A 20540-nucleotide genomic window follows, 5' to 3' on the forward strand; every position below is an offset into this window, starting at 1 on the left:
TCGTGATTTTTACAATATTGGTTTTTACTGTAAAAAGAAATAAATAAAAAGGTATCAAAATATAAAATTGAAAGATCTATAAAGATAAAACAATTATTTTTATTTTCAGCAGCCAACCAAATAAAATTAATGATTTAGCTTTTTATAATTTTCTTAGGTTATTGTTAGATTTGATTGTTTTGAAGGGTTGGTTAATAGTTAATTAGTTAGGTCCTATGAAATATCAATACATAGTGGAAGTAGAAATCAAGGGTCAAAATGGTAGTTTTCTTAACATAAAGGATTCAATTTGTAAATAGTGAAAGATAAAGGACCCAAATAAGCACATTTGAGAACAACAATGGGTGGGGGAGCATTTCCTCCTTCTATATGTGAGCGACGATCCCTTTGATGATCTATCAAATTATCACGTTACTTCAAAGCCAAAAACTTGGTTAACCAATATATCATCTTTCTCCCACTCGACTTTCGACTCTTTATCTCTGTTTCTTACTCAAGGTATGGCGTTTTTCTTGTAATACATGTTAATTTTGATTTTTGACGATGAATTTCGATAGAAATTAGGGTTCTTTTTTGTATCTGTAGCTAGTTTTTTCGCTTAAGATTTATGGGTTCTTGTTCCTACTACGATCTATGATTTATTGCCTCTTATTATTCTTATGAATTACGATCAAAGTTTTGGTCTTCAAGAAAAAACCAGATCAATAACTAAAGCTAGGGTTCTCGGGCTCTTGTATTCTAAGTGTGGTTTGACTTTGCAATTTTAAGTATTTGGCCTATCGATTGTAAATTTTAAGATTTCTTGACTTTGCAATTTTAAGTATTTGTGGTTGATTGTATGAACTTCTATTGTAGCTCCTTTTGAACTGAAACTTCACACACATATATTTTAGTTTTTCAATTGTGATTATATTTGATAATTTAATGTAATATCAACAATCTTTTGGTTTAAACTGAAGAAATCATTATCAAATTTCAATACTCCATAAGCCTCATGAAAATAGAACACTTTATTTTTATTTAAGAACGTTAATTATTTGGTGTAAAAATGATGGATAAACCTTTTACGCCTATTATAAAAAAAAGCAACTACTTTGTCGTTCAAAAGTCAAATATTACCTTTTTAAACCAAGGGTCGTATAATATTTTTGTTTTATTTTGTTATAGTTTCGAGGTGATTTGTGGATTTGATGTTTAATGAAACTTCAAGAAATTAATTTTCGAATCCTGTTTGTTTGGTAATATACCTCTGGATAAATGATGTTTGTATGGCAGAAGTATTGTATGAACAAATATTGTTTCTTTCTAGACTAAATGAGCAATTTGAACAAGAGTAAATGACCATTTTACCCTTCATGCAGAATGGGTGGAAAACTTGGTCTAGTCTTTGTTTTTTTGCTGGCTGTTGGCTTGGTATGTGAGGCTAGAGAGTTGACTTCTTCCTTTAGAAACAAGGTTTCTGCAATTTCAGGTATTTCTATTAATCAAATTTTTTTTTAAATAATTTCCTGACTTTCTGTATTAAGTCATGCTTTCTACAATAAGCCAAATTAATCATCCATATATACCAAAAGTAGAACCAATGTGCAAAAGGCAATTGGAAAACGAGGTCTAATGATGAAATAGTTGACTTTAATATTAGAGTAGCCATTTTTTTTTTCATCAAATTTATAAATTTAACTCTTAGAAACAACAAAATAAAGGAATCTTGTAGACAAAAGTCAATCTTGTATTATTATATTTAATTTTACTTTTTTGTATTGAATCGAGTCTTTTATAAGATTTTTGAAATAACACGTTATTTATCCTTGTAGTTTTGCAATCAAAGGCTGCAAAGAGATTTGGAGTTTTGGGAAACGAGGGCAAAAATGACAATTTGTGTACTTTGTGTGAAGAATATGCTTCTGAAGCTCTCTTTTACCTTGAACAAAACAAAACCCAAAAAGAAATCATCTCCGCTCTTCATGAATCTTGTGATAAATTACAGTCATTAAAGAAACAGGTTTGCTTTTTTAACTATTTGACCGTTTTACCCTTTCCAAGAACAAATTTCACAATATTCATCAGTTTCAACACGAGAGGAAAAAAGAAGGGCAAATAGGAAAAGGGATAGGAACTTGCTCTTGCTCATGTTCTCTCGCATGCGCAAAAGACGAAAATGCCCTTCTCATTTGATTTGTTTCTTTGTGCAGTGTATCACTTTAGTAGATTACTATGCTCCTCTATTTTTCCTTGAAATCTCAACTGTTAAACCTGAAGACTTTTGTGGAAAAGTTGGACTTTGCAAAGAAATTGTTGCTTATGCTCATGAATTCTCAGAAAATAGCTGTGATGTTTGTCATTTAGCTGTTTCAGAAGCTGTTTCTTTGTTAAAAGATCCTGATAATCAGGTATTGATCTTCTAATTTGAGCATTTTACTTTAAAAATCTTTATTAAAACCATCCAACTTTTATAAATAATTCATCTTGAAAGATTTTTACCATGTTTGGAAAAACTTGAAATGAAATAATTCATTATTATTATTTTTTTTTTGGGTTATTTTTCAGTTGGAAATCTTGCAGTTGCTCTTGAAACAATGCAAAACTGTGGAGAAGTACTTACCAAAGGTTTGATCAATTTCCAATTTATATAAAACTTTTTATTCTTGTAGTCCCTTTTTTACAGAATACTCGACTTGTTCTTTGTTTTCTTTTGCAAATTTCCATTTTTTTTCCAAAGAAACACTTTAATTTGCAAGAATTAGCGATTTGGACACTTTAATGGCTCATTTTGGTGTTCTTTTTTATAAACAATTGGATGATTTATAACTTAATTGATGAAATGTTGTGTTTTTTTTTTTCAGTGTAAATCATTGGTATTCGAATATGCACCTTTGATTCTTGCAAATGCAGAGCAGTTTTTGGAGAAAGAAGACATATGCAGTAAGCTTCATGCTTGTGATTCTTATGAACAGGTTCCTTTGATTTCAGACAACTGAAAATGCCAGAAATGAAATGGGGTTGATGATCTGCTTGACTTCTTGTGATTCCTGGAATGGGTATTATTGTCTTTCTCCACAATTTGTCATATATATATATATATATATATATATATATATATATATATATATATACTTTGTAAATTCATTCAGAAAACTTTAAATTCAAACTGGAGAATTACTTCATTATCAAGTATCAACCTTGTAAGTAAAACATTTTTCTTCTTGTTTGTGTGCTATGATGACTTGTTTTAAAAAGATCACCTTGTTCATGGTTATATTGACATGAGTTTATAGCGTTTTCTGAGTTATAAAGAAATGTTTTACTATGTGTTGTTATATGATGTTTAATGTGTGTATATGTACAAACGTACAAAATAGTTTGATTTTCAAACAGTTTTGTTGTTTTTGCTATGTTTTGAGTTTATGATTAGTTGTCAAACTTATGATGTTATTCTATGTTGTGATGTCATGTAGTTGTCAAACGTCATAAAAAAAACTCTTACAAACTCTTTATAGACCATTTTGATAGGTTCGATAATATTGGTGATGTTATATCTCCAGCATAACCAAATTAAACTGTTGGTTTTGTTCATTTTAAGACAATATTAATTCCAAAAAGAAGATGGTGATTTTTGAACAAACCCTCAGGTTTGATTTGATCTAGAAATTAACCGACCGTTATTGAACCGCTGTCGTTCTTGTTTCTTGGTACAACTTGCCGGTTCAAACTGGTTTTTAAAACATTGTTTTTTAGTGACCTAAGACTTGTGAAACGTGTTCGTGGTCATTTTTAATATTTTTTTTGTTTGAATACTCTTTGTACATGTAAAATGGTATAGAATGTTGTGTTTTGGCATCACAAACTGTAGTTTTTTTTTTTTTTTTTTTTTTTTTTTTTTTTTTTTTTTTTTTTTTTTTTTCAAAAATAACATATTTTCATGTGCGATGAACATTTAACATGTATGGCACACTCCGACCAGATGCGTGACGCCTAATCACTTTTCACCCCTACATATAGTTTCAGCTTTTATTCATTTTCTACTTATCTCCCTTAAAATATCTCTAGAAATCTCTTGAAACCCGTAGTCTCTTTTTCTCCTGGGTTCCCAAACCCTTCGGCAAAGCCCTGCGGTACGGTGAATAGAAACTCCTAGATCTGAATTCTGCCCGCATAATCCTCGGTTTTCATCATAATACTCTGTAAGTTGAACTACACTTACTCCGATTTAAGTGTAACTTGTAATTATAGTCATTGTCTTTATTATGAACCTGTAATTAAGATTTATCTGTGATTCCAAGTCATTTTACTGATTGATCTACTTATGTGAGTGATTTGCTTTCTTTACTATTATATTCATTGTCGGATGCATGGTTGTGTTTGCTTTCTTCACTATTATATTCGTTGTTATGATACTACACAAGAAGTCATCCGCCCCCAAACGTTTCTGCCGTTCTGGTTTTGGGGTGTGACATAGAGTTGGTATTTCAAGGAAAGTTTGTAAGCCCGATAGTCTCGCCTTTTAGGGAAATAAGACATATAAAGGATCCTTAGTTCAATTAAGTTTGAATAGTGGAAGCATCATGTTAAGGTTATGTGTGTTAGAAACGGAGAGTAGAACTCTTTCCTATGATACTAATAGGTCTCGATGTATGGTAGCTCCATACCGGAGTACATCTTAGTATTCCTTTTGAATGACGAGAAATGATGGGTCCAGATCAGACAACTGTAATGGTATGTCTGGTCATCTCCCAAAGTAAGATGACAAATTTAACCATTTTATACTGTCTCGTGAATTACGTTGCTACTTTAGGCTTATAGACTATAAACGTAGATGAATGGTAATACCTTATTCATCAAATTGATCTAAAGGCTCGGGTGCCTTATGGCATACATCGATCAAGGAAACCCCTAGCTGTTTAGTCTAAACCTTACTTTATATAAAAATTTAGGACCCTTACTGGTGGATCTATAATTTCAAAGGTGTATACACTAGGGCTGTATACAGTTAGGACTCAACCGACTTAGAATTGATGGGTCCGCTTTAAGCCCTGTTCCTTGTTTGGTTGTGGGCTTAGGGCAGACCCATTAAATTCAACAGCGTATTGAATCTTGATTGCATACAATTGATATACACTAAGAAATTATAGGAAGACTGGTTAAGGTCTCATTACTATATATATATATATATATATATATATATATATATATATATATATATATATATATATATATGTATTGCAAAATCATACGTAAGTTTTCATGTAATTCTCGTCTCCCCATTCTCGCACGGACAACATGACAGGATCTCACCTACCAGGAGACCCTTATTTTCCTAACCAGGAAAATGCTGGTTGGATCGAAGATGGGGATGAGTATGTTTGTATAGAAGGTCTTACTGATATTTAAGTTTGAGCTATATCTATATTGTTTGGTAACAATTGGTTTTGCAGGTATGATAATTAAGGAATATTATCTTAAAAATATTATGGGATTGAAATCCCTATGTACCTAACTAAGTTTCGCCAAACCTGACCCATTGAGTTTGTATGCATCACATGTATCAAGATTAAGTTACTGGAACTTGATTAGGATGTTGAGTGAATAATAGACAGCCTGCAATAGGGTTCAGGACCAATAGATCTTTACGTTGAAACTTATGTATCTGTATTGATTATGACATCCTTAGAGTTTTTTTAAATTGAGACAATCACTTGTACTCAAAATGCTTCAAATATACTGAGATTTTTTGCAATAATAACAAAATGAAATTGAAAGCGTAAAGAAAAATTTTAATTGGTTAAAGGATGTCACAATATATATATATATATATATATATATATATATATATATATATATATATATATATATATATATAATATCAGAAATAATTTTTGAAAAAAGTATAATAGTTTTGCAAAATTGAAATAATATGGTAAAATAATATAATTATTCATTATGCTCAGATAAAAATGATTATGAAATTTTGGTAGTTATATAAAAATTACTTAGGGTGTGTTTGGTTCGCTAAAAATGAATTTAATCATGTCACATTCTAGTGTTTGTGTTTAGTTCAATTTTTTATGATGAAATTTGAATCCTTAATGAAAAGACTTTTCATCAAATAAGAGAAAACACTTTAATTGAATTAATTTCCTACTATCAAGGAAATTAAAGATTACAATTATTTTTGACAATATCTATCTAAAAACTAAACTTTATCTCACGTTTGTCTATATTATTGGTTGTAGCAACCGACACCATACTCTTCACACCTTTATCTTCTCCATCTCTTCCGCCAGTTGAGTATGTTGCTCTCACTATCGCTCTTTGTCACACACACACACACACACACACACTCTTTCTCTCTCTCTCTCTCTAATCCTCTTAATCACTCGTTTTTCTTGAATTAACTTTCGTAAGAATCGATTGAAAGTTGACAATGTGAGAATTGCTTGTTGAAAATTGAATTTGTGTCGATTATCTTCATGCTTTGTATCTTCCTGCAATTCATATGAAGCTTTGAAAATAAAAAAATATGCTTATCTTTCTATCGATTATCTTCATGTTCTATATCATTTGATGCTTTGATGTTTCTATGTTTGTTCATCTTTTTTTAACAACATCTATATTTGTTCATCTAGTTCACATTTTTTACACTTTCAATGTCATATGAATTTGTATGAATAAGAAAATGCCCCAACTTAGTTTAACAACATACAATCGTGGACAAAGGCAAATTTCATTGATTTTGACATGGTGCAACGTGGTTTTGCACATTGTTGCAATCCTCTTGTTAATGATATTCAAAAACCATAAAGATCCATTCGAAGATTATAAAGATGAATTCATTAAGTTAACTCGAGAAATTCAAAGCTTTGACAAGGATAAGAAATGATCTTATATACATATAAAACTTCGGGTAAATTGAAGAAGGAGATAGAGATGTTTGGATCAAATACATTTTAGAATGATAGTATTATTAATTAGGATGTTAATTCATATTTTGGAATTTTAAGTTTTTTGGGATGTTTATTAGAATGTTGATTGGTATTTTGGATTAGTAAGTTTTTGTTATCTTCGATGGAGATGTATCAAAATATTGTTATACTTTTGTTAACGTTATTGAGATGTGCAATGGAATGAATTAAAGTTACGATGTTTATTAGCACGATTTTCGTAATATATTGACGTTAATGCTCAATCAATAAAATACAAAATTACTATTTAATAATATATTTAATGTATATTTACATATAAGTTAGAAAACAATATAAAGTTAACCAAAATCTAAAATTAATTTATATTTCTTTCCAACCAAACAATTTATTGAATTGGAATCCTATTATTTATTTTCCAATTTATCATAGAACCAAACAAAACCTTAAAATATGATAATGGGGTGATAGGACCTGATTTTAAACGTTTTATGATTTACCCTATTCTTTCTCTGGTTTGACTTTTATAAAACAAACTATTTAAATTGTATTAGAGTTACCAACAAATTTACTTTATTGTATAACACGATATCAAACTTAAGTTTTCTGTATTTTAAAGTTTAGGTCATTTTATTTATTTAAATTTTTGGGTCAAAGATTAAACTTTCTAACAATTTTTTTTCGAATTCTTTATTTTTTATACAAATTTGCCTAGATTTTCTTTTTACAATTTGTTAAAAAAATTTAACTACTTTTTTCTCAAGCATTTTATACATATTTTTATATTCTTGTACAACTTTTACAGTTTTTTAAAATTATTTCATAACTTTTTAATTTTTTTACAACCTAGAAAGGTTGTAACAAAAATATTTAAAAAGATTGAAACGTAAGTAAATCTATTTAAATATGATGACTTTTTAGAGGTTTTCAAAATGTTTTTCATACTTTTTGTTTTTAAAACTTCTTAACGTTTTTTATATCATTTCAAACATTTTAAGCCTTTTAACTATAGTTTTTTCAATAATTATAAAGGATTGTAAATTAGTTTAAAAAGCTTAGTAAAAAAGTATTGTACAAAAATTTCAAAAATGATATAAAAAAAGTTGAAGAAAAGTTTAAAAAGTTGTATAAAAATATTTCAAAAAAAAGTTGTAAAAAAATAAAAAAAAAGTTGTATTTTTTATATATGGTTGTGAAATAATTTAAAAAAAATGTTTTTTTAAAAAGTTTAAAAAGGTTATAAAAGTCAATAAAAAGTGTGTGCAAATGGTCTTAAAAATATCAAAAACATTATAAAAAAAAGTTTGGTACGAATTAATAAAAAAAATCATACTAAATTCGTAACAAAGTTTAAGCTTTGGGCAAAAAGTTATAAATATATAAATGATCCAGCAAACTTAAAAATAGCAAGTTAAAACACATAAACCCTACACTTTTTTTTTAAATAACTTTTTTACATAATAAATTGGGATTGCTACAACTTAAACAACTTAAAGATAATTTGGATAGTTTGTTTTAAAAAATTATTGGTAACCCTTTAGTATTATAAGTTAATTAAAGTTAACCGATAAAACATGTATTTTTAATTTTAAACCATTTAAAAAAAATCTAAATCAAAACATCTTTACAAATTAAAAAAAATTTAGCTTACATTTATACAATTTGCAAACGGATTTTGTAGAGCTTGTTTTGTTGAAGGAATAACCTTCTTCAAATTAGGAAGTGGTGATCTTTTTATCCTATACATCAGCTCTTGTTTGTTTCTGGTTTCTCTTAATATATGTTTATTGGTTAGGACAACACAAATTTTGAAGAAGAGGACAAATTTAGGCCTCGGAACAACCTCTCATGAGCATTTAGATCTAATCTAATATTTTAATGATAATCTCGTTGGATACAGAAAATTAGAAAACTATTTCATTAGAAAAATTAAGGCCAATGAAATAGAAAGTCTCAAAAGGTTTATTTTATATTAGGGAAAATGACTTTGGAGAGTAACTAAGTTTGTTTTCATTTGGTCATTTTTTTGTATTCAATATACCATCGAACTTGTTCTTTGTTTTCATTATAACCTTTTTGACCGGCTATCACCTGTGATAGCCGGTCAAAGGTTTATGGTGAACACAAACAACAAGTTCGATTGTATATTGGGTACAAAAAAAAGGAAAGTGACCAAATGAGAACAAACTCAACAGTTGGTTACCATCCTGAGTCATTTTCCCTTTACTCATTTACAGAAAATCTCACGTCATCTCCTGCTCATATTAATGACTTTATGAGATTCATTCTTGCTTCTCTTCAAAACATAACCCATGAAAGAACATTATTCATAAATGTACAACTTTGTAATGCACTTGAATATTTATTAGGAGAATCTTGATTGAGCAGGTACATTTCATGACTATATTTATATTTCCAATCAAATGATTTATCTTATTTTGGATTCTAGACAAGTCTACAAACGAGTGGAATCACAACTGCTGTGATTTTTGAGTTTACTTGGCTTTAAGATCGAATTCATGACATAAGATACAACATCAATATGTACAAGATCATGCAGCTTTTGCAAACACATGACCATAATATACCTTGAGGTAAGCGTTTATGCTAATAAAGATACGTATCATACATAGTCATATCCTTTTGTAGAGAGTTGTTGACAGCTAACCATAGTAAGCATAATATGTTTTGTACTGAGTTTGCTGCTTCTGAGCAATCTTAGATGAACCTGTACTTGAGCATGCTCAAGACGGACATCAGACAGTTTGTATCCACTTAGCGTTACAGTTCATTGTTGGAGTTGCAGGAGGCCGCCAGGCGGCGTGAGATTGAGATGGAGCTCCAGACGAGGGAGCAGAGATCGGCCACGGTGCAGTCGCAGCCTGCGCCGAAGCGGTTCAGGGCCGCTGATACTTAATCTAGGAGTCAAAGGGTCCGCACTTCTAGTAAGTGCGACAAAGTTCATGATGGGGATTGTCAATCTTCTTCGGGATGACACAAATGTGTTAATCAGGGTCACATTACGAGGGAATGCCGACAACAGGCTCCAGCTTCCGACATCAAGCTTTGTTATCATTGTGATCAGGTGGGCCATATGAAGGCCCAATGCCCATTGCTTGATGCTAGGCTGGCGCAGGCTCCAACGCCGACTACTATGAGGATCACGAATGGGAGTTAGGGCAGGGCGGAACCCCCCGAGGGCTCGAGGTCGTGTTTTTCATCTCACGGTGGAGGAGGCCATGTCGGCACCAGACGTCGTAACGGGTATCTCCCCATTTATTATTCTTTTGATTATCTTTTATGTTATGATCATGTTTATGCTACTAATAGGTACTTTCTTAGTGAACTCTTTGCCTGCCCTTGTATTATTTGACTCGGGCGCGAGTTGCTCCCTTGTATCTCGATCATTAAGTAGGGAGTTTGATATGCCTATTGGGGAGTTAGAGTATCCGTTGCAAATTTCTATTGCCAACGAACACGGGATTTCTGCATCCGCAGTATATCAAGGTTGTGTATTGGAGATCTCCGGGGTGCCTTATTTGATTGATCTGATCCCTATCCCCAAGAGGGATGTGTACGTGATAGTGGGTATGGACTGGCTGAGCAAGTTTGGTGCCATGATTAATTGTGAGGGCCAACGATTGGTAGTTCGAACCCTAAGTGGGGGTGAACTCGTTATCTATGGCGAGGGCACCAGGGTTGGTTCACGGTTTTGTTCGGCAGCCAGGGCTCGACAGTATATTCAGCACGGGTGTGCAGGTTATTTGGCTTATGTGGTTGATACTCGGTTTGGGGAGCATACTTTAGTTTCAGAGGTTCCAATTGTCTGGGAGTTTTCCGATGTTTTCCCAAAGGAGTTACCCTGTGTGCCTCCTAAGAGGCAGGTTGAGTTTAGGATAGATCTTGTGCCGGGTATGGGTCTGATTACCAAGGTGTTGTACCTTTTGGCACCGAAGATGTAGGAGTTGTCCTCTCAGCTTGAGGAGTTGTTAGGCAAGCATTTCATGTAACACCCTTAGATCAGGGCTAGTGAATTTAGAGATAATGAGCGTCAAAAATGACTTTTTGATGGAAGATTATTTAGAAGGAGTAATCTTAACTAAGTTGTAGTATATGTTACAAGGATTCTGTACATATAAAGAACGCCGAAATCTGAGTTATAACGAAGAAGCTATGACCTGTCGAAGTTTCGCGACAGAACCGGCACGACACAACGCGACGTAAATAGTAAATTTATGATGGAGCAATATTTGGCCTTAGTGATCTAAACGCAAGTCGTAGAATACATTAAACAGAGAGTGTGCATAAAAAGAACGTCCAAATCTGACTTCGTATGAGGAAGTTATGATTTTTCTAAGTTTTAGCTTTGCGGTATGCAACCCAAAGTTCGATTATGAGATCGAGTGATTTTTAGTCGAAACAGTCTAAATGAGAATCGAATATCTTTTCGATAGTAGTGCAATGGAAGAAACACAGACAGAAACGGACGTCGGATGAAGAAGTTATGGATTTTTAACGGACTTTTCTAGTCCCGGCCTGTTAAAAATAATATAACAAAAATAAATTCAAAATTAGCTGACAGAGTCTAAACGAGATTTGTAGAGCATAATCTCACCTACGCATGGATATAAAGAACGTCGAAAACGGAGCTCGTACGCGAAAGTTACGGAAGTTCAAAGATTGGAGCACAAACTTCAAGGCAGGTCTGAGGGAACGCCCCACGTTCGGACCCCAGAGGCCTGTCCCGTCATCTGTCGAGTCCGGAGTTTGTAAGCAGTGACATATGTGGGAACGTCCAACGTTCGGTGTCACACCCCAAAACCGAGAACAGCGGAAACGTTCTGGGGCGGAGGATGTCATGTAAAGTATCACAACAATGCAAAGTAGTAAACAAGCAACAACATCATCCATTGCATTAATAGTATATTTTTAAATACAAGTGTTTTCTTTCGATGTATAAAACAACATAATGAATAATCAAAATAAAAGTCGAGTCTTGACTGCTCCGTCTTCACAAAACCTGGTCGCCGTACCTGTCTATTTGTGACCTGAGAATACAAGTTATTTTGAAAGCGAGTATCAGCAATAAAGCTAGTGAATTCAGAAGTATTTATGTGTCTTTGATTTGTAAAACTGTAAAGAAAAGACTTGTAATTGTTTGAATGAAAGTTTGTATATGTATGAAAATGTTCGTAAGTAATTGTAAACGTTTGAAAAACCCTAGAAAATCTCCTATTTCCTACTAGTATAAAAAGTAATCTTCTACCAAGACCCGACTGTTTTGAAAGAAGCCTTCTACCAAGACCTGACTGTTTTGAAAGTAGTCTTCTACCAAGACTCGACTGTTTTGAAAGTAGCCTTCTACCAAGACCCGACTGTTTTGAAAGAATGAACCCCTACATAAGTGAAGGTTTTTCCTTGTACAACTATTATTATTCAAATCTAATCTACCTCATCGATTATGTGAATGTGACACAAAGTAAAGGTACTAAGGAAAATAATATAATAACTAGAATTGAATCCTTTTGTATTTGTCGTATGTAAAGTGTAAGTACTGTAGTATTTGTAATAAGTGACTACTATTGTACTAATTGCCTTAAAATGAGTATTAAGGTATAATGTGATGGCTAGATCCCATACTAAACGCTCTCCTTGTCAAAAGATTATGGGAACCAAATGCGACTCCTGTGATGATTGCAAGTCGTGAACATCCACATTATGATTATATGGTCATGTATACCCAAAATAACTATCTCCTTTTGTCTAGAACAATGCGTTAGTGATTCATTGGTATAGTTAGATCCTGTACTTGTTCCATGCTATAACACCTTATTATGTATGTTATGTTATCGTGTATTGTATCTCTTCATATCGTATGTAATGTATTAGTATTCTTGTAATTGTATTTATGTAATTGTATCTCTTCATATATTAAGTATTGTATTAGTGTAGACTCATGAATGATGACTTGATGTCAGTTTGTAAAACGATTTGAAAGCAGTTTGTTTGATAAGAACAGTTTTAAGTATAAGGAAACCTTTGTTTGAAACACAATTGTAATAGAGTTTGAAAGGAAACATACAATATGTAAGACAATTTGATAAAGAGTTTGAAACATGTAAAAACGTTTGAGAAAGCCATTTGAAGTAATCTGTTTGGTAAAACAGCTAAAAGTGTAGTAAATCCATTTGTATGCTAGTTATTAATCACATGTGATTGATGTACTAACTAGCATGATTCAACTTGTATTCCCCCCATAAAAGCATTTATAAACATTTAGAAACATTTAAAGGTTAATTAAGGGGTATGAACTCACCTGCAGTGAGTGGATCGGATGGAAGTGTCGGACAAGTGCTCAGTGTCAAGTGAAGACTTAAACACACACAATGATCCTAATAACATATAAAGACATATGTATATATACAATTAGTGATTATAACACTAATTAGACAAGTATAAACATCCTAATGCGCGGAAAACACTTTGGTCAAAGTGTTAGGAGGCTATTGGGTTGCACAAAGGAGTATAAGGCTTCATATGTGAGTTTATGGTCCATAGACCATACTTATTGGAGTTTACGGCCCAGGCGAGTTTACTCCTGGCCGTAAACTCTCTAATGGGTCTCCATTTGAGGCTTAAAGGCAAGGTGTCTTAAGTGGTTAAGTGTTCCAAGGCTTAAACAAGAGGCTAGGTGGGTTTAAGGTCCAAGAATGACCTTATATTGAGTTTGCGGCCTGGGGACCACTTCCCCATGAATTTATGGCCATAAACTCATGGTATGAAGTACCATTTTTTTCTTGAAGTCCTTAGTTCAATGGTGTAAGGTTCTATACTAAGTTCCAAGGCTTGGTGAGGTGTTAGGGTGCATTTAACCTCACTTAGAAGGGTTTACGGCCCAAGAACATCCCTTGGCCGTAAACACCTTTGATCTAGTGTTTCTTGGTGTTTTCTAAGGCCTAAACATGTTAAACCTAGTGTAAAATGAGTTAGAACAAGAGTACTTATGATCTAGGAGCTTGAATGGTCGATTTTGGCCAAGAACACTAGTGTATGTTCTTGGTGTAACTTGAAGATCTACAAAATGGAATGATTTCACGGATGAAATCATGTAAGATCACTAGTTCATGTAATATATCAACTAGTTAGGACAAGAAGCTTACGAGTTTTGAAGATCGGGGACGAAGATCCTGATGATACTTGAGAGAAAACTGAAGTTCTTGGGCTTGAGAAGTGAGAAAATGGCTAGATATGGTCAAAACTCATATATATATATATATATATATATATACATATATATGTGGGAGTTCACGACCCTATTGAGTTTACGGCCGTAAACTCCATCTTATGGAGTTTAGGGCATGAATTTTAGTGCTGAGGCTTTAGCAGTTACTTTCTAACACTTGTTCCTTAAGTGTACAAGGCTCGGAATGCTCAAATAGACTCCTAATTGTGCTAAAAGATGGCAGAAACGAGTTTGACTTTCAATGAAGTATTTGACTGAACAGGAGAGAAAATTTCGGGTTGTCACATTCGGGGCCTCTTCCCAGCCCTATAAAAGGAAAGCAAGGCCTTCGGGTTTTGTTGCTCAATTCCTTTCCTCTCCTCCGTATTACCTCGTTTTACATGCAAGCGATACTACCGAAGCCTCGATATCATCCCGAGACCCGAAGCGAGTCCCGAAGCCCCGAGGATCCCGAGAAACAGAGTTACCGAGCCGAAACTCTGCCCGCGAGAAGCCCAATTTGGGAGAGAAACATCTCGGTTTTAGCGAAGCATATTACAACAAGAGCTGTAGTGTTGTTTGCTCAACTTCTAATCAAGTGAGTGTGTAGTTACTTTCTTCTAACACATAGATATAAGTATTTGCTATGAAATATGTGCTATGTGTTTATACATTGTTTGTTTACTTGAGATGGATGTTGAATGAATGTTTTATATACAGGTTTTAAACTATATATGTATTTTATATCTACGAATATGTCGGGTAAAACATGGGTAGATAAGTGATGTGGTATGAAAGATGTTATAATAAATGCTAGCAAATGCGCTTAATATAGAATGTCATAACCCTAGCAGATGCGCTTAATAGGGAATGTTATAATCCTAGCAGATGCGCTTAATATAGAATGTCATAATCCTAGTAGATGCGCTTAATATAGAATGTCATAATCCTAGGAGATGCGCTTAATATAGAATGTCATAATCCTGGCAGATGCGCCTAAATGATAATCTTAGCTGATGCGCCTAACCAATATCATTGGCAGCCACGCCTTTCGCAATAATGGAATTTGTGCCTATTCCTTAAGATAATCTTTAGGAATAAATGAATGAAGGTCAGTTGATTCTTAGGGTAAATCCTTAAGAAATAAAGGAGATAACGGGGTTGTGTAATTGGGTTTATTGTTCGATGATTAAATATAATAATTGTATTATTGTGGGTTGAAAACCCTATATGCTCACCAGGCTCCTAAGCCTGACCCACTGAGTTTTCTTTGTATTACAAGTAATGGCACAAGAGTATAAGTTGGTTGAATTGACGACATATTTTGGTTTATAGATCAATAGCTGTAAATAACTACTGTAAGATCTGTATTGTACTGTTTATGCTTTTGGTCTGTATCGGAACTGATGGGTTTGAGCGATAAGAACATTCCTATGTGCACATACAAACCCTAATGCTTGGATCTAGGTTTCTCTAATTGAACATGCAATGTATCCAAGACTTTGATTGATAGATCTAATGAAAACATTCATATCATAATACATGAAATCAGATCTGAAAGATTACCTTGAATTGCTTGCTTGAATCTTCTTGTCCTTGGAGCTTAGAGTCACAAATGTCACTCCTCTAATGGCTTACAAACACCAACTTATCAAGAGGATGATTAGAGAGAGGGGAGGGTAAGAAAATTCGGCCAGGGTTTCTCCAATACCAAGGGGGTTCCAATTTTCTTTGCCCTAAGGGTCTATTTATACTAGTGAGCCTCCTAGGGTTTCACCCTTAAACCCTAATTGGATAACTTAGGCCCTAAGCAATCCAATCTCCTTATTGATAAGCCTTGGACGATTTCTAGGCCTTTTCTAACCCTAAAATCGTCCACTCCCTTATTCATAAGGAATCATAGCCCAAAGTACAACTATCATACAATTGACATTTTAAGCCCCTTTATTCAATTAATCACTTTAAGTCACCAAATTAATTCCTAATTAATTTATGACTTATATTAATCAAATAACAACATTATTATTCCTTATATTATTCTCATAATGCATTAATAATATTTCTTCTCTCATTATAAATCATCCTGTCAAGTTGCAATGGTGAAGGCAACCCAAAAGGACCATGCACAATCGGGTCAAATACTTGCCAAATATAGTTGCAGCCTTAGACACTATTCCAATAGTCTCCCACTTGGATAAGTCTAGTAACTATATACACAAACATAATCCGATTAGCAATCGTAGCTCTCAAGGACGCTGTCAAACTCTGATCTTATCAGTCCTGTCCTTTAGATAAGGGATCGTACAATCCTCTGTTTAGATATCATGCGGACAATTCTATGGAACCAATTGTCCAGCAGTTGGTTTCTCGATCTCAGATTTATTCGACATAGAACTTAATCGAACACATCAATTTAGTTCTGACCGGGCCCGGCACATAAGTCAAATCAAATCATCGAGCGGTCGAGATATCGCTTTTACCCTCTTAGGATAAAAGTAACAGATAAACTTCGACTTATATGCATTTACTTATTCATTAATCAACTATACACAACAATGCGCTTTATAACATCAATTTACTGATGTGGTTTCGCATTATCAATGTATAATCAATTAACAAATAACAAACCATATATCTAGGTTTTAAGACCATATGATATTATCGTCGTGCGATCAACCTTTTCGTCACATTCCATAAGGTGATTCCAGCAAGCGCGGGTTTGTTCCAATGCTCAAAACTAGTTCATAAGTACTCATGAACGTTGCAGCAAACTTTTGCTATGTCTAATACCATTTAGACAATCTACATACCAATTCATGACAATCTTCATTCATACCTACTTCCATCATATGAACGATTGTGGATTCTTTGAATAATTCGATTATTCTTAATAAACTCAATTATTCTGGAAGTCAAAACATGCAAAGTGAAACAATAGCTAAACAACTAACATAAGACAGTAACATTACTTATAAATAATACTCCTTTTTTTAATCATCAAATGTTAATTACATTTATCTATTACACGTTTCTAATACTATCTAATCTAAACTAATTTCATCCTTCAGCCCAATACTCCTAGCATGCTGCAAGTGCTTAACCCTACTCAGTCCCTTCGTAAGCGGATCTGCTGGGTTATCTTCTGATGATATCCTCCTAACCACGAGGTGTCCTTCTTCTACTCGATGTCTAATGAAATGATGTTTTCTGTCGATATGACGAGATCTACCATGATCCCTCGGTTCCTTGGTCAAGGCAACCGCTCCCTCATTATCACAGAAAATTTCCATAGGCTTCTTTATGGCAGACACAACTCGAAGATCACCAATGAAGTTCTTCAACCATATTTCCTCCTTCGACGCTTCGCTCACTGCAATATACTCTGATTCGCACGTTGAATCAGCTACGGTTTCCTGCTTGGAACTTTTCCAAGTTACTGCTCCTCCATTCAGGGTAAAAACCCAGCTCCACTGCCAACGGTAGTTATCCCTGTCGGTCTGAAAGCTGGCGTCACTATACCCTCGCACCTTCAAGTCATCACTCCCTCCGAGGACTAAAAACATTCCTTGGTCCTCCGAAGGTACTTAAGGATATTCTTGACCGCAATCCAATGGGCTCTGCCAGGGTTCCCTTGATATCTACTAACCATGCTCAAAGCAAATGCTACATCAGGGCGAGTACAAGTCATAACATACATGCTTGAGCCAACTGCGGAAGCGTATGGTACTCGGCTCATTTATGCTATTTCAGCTTCGGTACTCGGACTTTGAGTCTTACTCAACTTGGCATTACTTTGTATCGGTAATTCTCCCTTCTTCGAATTTTCCATACTAAAACGTTTTAGTACTTTATCTAAGTAAGTGTTCTGACTAAGTCCTATCAGTCTCTTACTTCATTCTCCCACTATCCTTATTCCCAAAATACAGGAAGCCTCTCCGAGGTCCTTCATAGCGAAGCACTTCCCGAGCCAGGACTTAACCTCCTGCAGTGTCGGGACATCGTTTCCTATGAGTAGTATGTCATCGACATACAGAACGAGGAAGCTGACTATACTTCCACTGGCTTTGACATATACACATGATTCATCTTCGCTTCGTAAAAATCCAAACTCTTTGACTTTCTCATCGAAGCAAAGATTCCATCTGTGAGACGCTTGCTTAAGTCCATAAATGGACTTCTTAAGCTTACACACTCTATTTGGATGCTTCGGATCAACAAAACCCTCTGGCTGAGCCATGTAAACATCCTTAGCCAACTTCCCATTAAGGAAAGTAGTCTTGACATCCATTTGCCAAATCTCATAATCATGAAATGCGGCAATAGCTAGCATCACTCTAATAGACTTTATTTTCGCAACTGGTGAGAAGGTCTCATCATAGTCAACTCCGGGAGTTTGAGTAAAGCCTTTCGCAACCAATCGTGCCTTATATGTGTGTACATTTCCATCCACTTCGGTCTTCTTCTTGAAGATCCATTTGCACCCAATGGTCTTACGTCCGGGCACATTATCAACCAAATTCAAAACTTGGTTGTCATACATGGATTGGATCTCGCTGGCCATTGCCTCCTTCCATTTTGCAGACTCCGGGCCTGCCATGGCTTCCTTATAGCTATTAGGTTCATCTAGATTTATTAGTGTACCATCACTAATATATGTGTCCCCTTCGGTAGTAATATGAAAACCATAAAACTGGGGTTGAACTCTAACTTTTTCGGAACGTCTAAGAGGTAAGGACTCATCAATCGGTTCAACCGGAGTTTCCTCCTCGGGTTGAGCGCCAGCGGTAAAGGTTTCTTCATCAATCGATTCTTAAATCTCTTCAAGCTCAATTTGCCTCCCACTGTCCCCTTGGCTTATGAGTTCTCGCTCTCGGAAAACCCCTCTCCTCGCGACGAAAACAACATTGTCATTCGGTCTATAGAAGAGATATCCAAAGGATTTCTGCGGGTAGCCGATGAAAATACATCTCTCACCACGAGGTTCGAGCTTGTCATGAGTATTTAGTCTTAAGAAAGCCTCGCAACCCCAAACCTTGATATGTGCTAACGAGGGAGCTTTCCCTGTCCACATCTCGTGAGGTGTTTTGGCAACCTTCTTAGTAGGAACTCGGTTAAGGATATGGGCGGCAGTCTCTAAGGCATACCACCAGAATGAGATAGGTAGCGAAGCACGACTCATCATAGAACGAACCATGTCTAACAAGGTTCGATTACGCCTTTCTGCCACACCATTCAACTGCGGTGTCCTAGGTGGCGTTAATTGTGAAACTATTCCGCATTCCTTGAGATAGTCGTGGAATTCAAGACTTAGGTACTCTCCTCCTCGATCGGATTGAAGCATCTTGATTTTCTTGCCCAATTGATTATCCACTTCATTTTTGAATTCTTTGAACTTTTCAAACGTTTCTGACTTTTGCTTGATTAAGTAAATATACCCATATCTACTATAGTCATCGATGAAAGTCACATAGAAGCGGTTCCCATCCTTCGTGGTTGATCTAAAGGGTTCACATACATCGGTATGTATGAGGTCCAATAAACCCTCACCCCTTTCACATGTGCTAGTGAAGGGTGACTTGGTCATCTTTCCAAGTAAACAAGATTCGCATGTGTCATCTTCCCTAAGGTCGAATGACTCCAACACTCCATCTTTTTGGAGTTGGGCTATGCGCTTCTTGTTGACATGTCCAAGACGACAATGCCACAAGGATGCTCTATCCATACTATTGGAAGAATCCATGCATAAAACATCATTTCCTAGGTTATCTACAATCATAACAGTTTCATAAATTCCATTACACGACATTGCTTCAAAATATAAGACACCATTTAGATAAGCATAAATTGAACCATTCTCATTATTAAAAGAAAATCTAAATCCTTGTCTAAACAAACCATGAAACGAAATGATGTTTCTTGCCATTTCTGGCGAGTAGCAACAATTATTCAAATCTAAACATAATCCATTACTAAGCACTAGAGAATACACTCCAATCTTGGTCACAAGCGACGATCTTCTGTTCCCCATGATTAGATTTATTCTTCCACGCTCCACATCTCTATTTCTTCTTAGTCCCTGCAATTCAGAACAAATTTGGTAACCACACCTGGTATCTAGGACCCAAGAAATAGCATGAGATGAATCATTAGATTTAATTGCGTAAATACCTACGAAGGACGGCTTGATCTTTCCTTCCCTGATGGCTTGCAGGTATTCTGGGCAGCTTCTCTTCCAATGCCCTATTTTGTGGCAATGGTGACACTCAGCCACCTTTGGGCTAGGGTTAGGCTTAACAGGATCAACTTTGGTCCCACTAGAAGAGGAACCATCTCGAGACTTTCCCTTGCGGTGGCTCTTAGACGGAGCCTTCCTCTTCTTACTCCTTCCTTGCCCAATTGCC

General features: G+C 34.8%; 1 protein-coding gene across 3 annotated transcripts; it reads left to right on the plus strand.

The window, feature by feature from the left end:
• The first annotated feature begins 349 nt into the window (after positions 1-349).
• On the plus strand, positions 350-3256 carry LOC145074281 (saposin B domain-containing protein). Of its 3 annotated transcripts, none has more exons than XR_013691779.1 (7): positions 350-498; positions 1362-1471; positions 1815-2002; positions 2193-2390; positions 2548-2607; positions 2844-3066; positions 3097-3256. XR_013691779.1 is itself a non-coding variant. In XM_079020687.1 (6 exons), exons 2-6 carry the CDS (start codon positions 1363-1365, stop codon positions 2976-2978), a joined length of 690 nt encoding a protein of 229 aa, XP_078876813.1. In that variant the 5' UTR covers positions 350-498; position 1362; the 3' UTR covers positions 2979-3256. The 3 variants fall into 3 exon arrangements, 1 of the variants encoding a protein (XP_078876813.1); XR_013691780.1 differs by having other exon boundaries at positions 3103-3256; XM_079020687.1 differs by having other exon boundaries at positions 2844-3256.
• The last annotated feature ends 17284 nt before the right edge of the window (positions 3257-20540 follow it).

The sequence above is a fragment of the Lactuca serriola genome, chromosome 9 (genome assembly GCF_051521515.1).
Source record: "Lactuca serriola cultivar US96UC23 chromosome 9, Lser_US96UC23_V15, whole genome shotgun sequence".
NCBI lineage: Eukaryota > Viridiplantae > Streptophyta > Magnoliopsida > Asterales > Asteraceae > Lactuca > Lactuca serriola.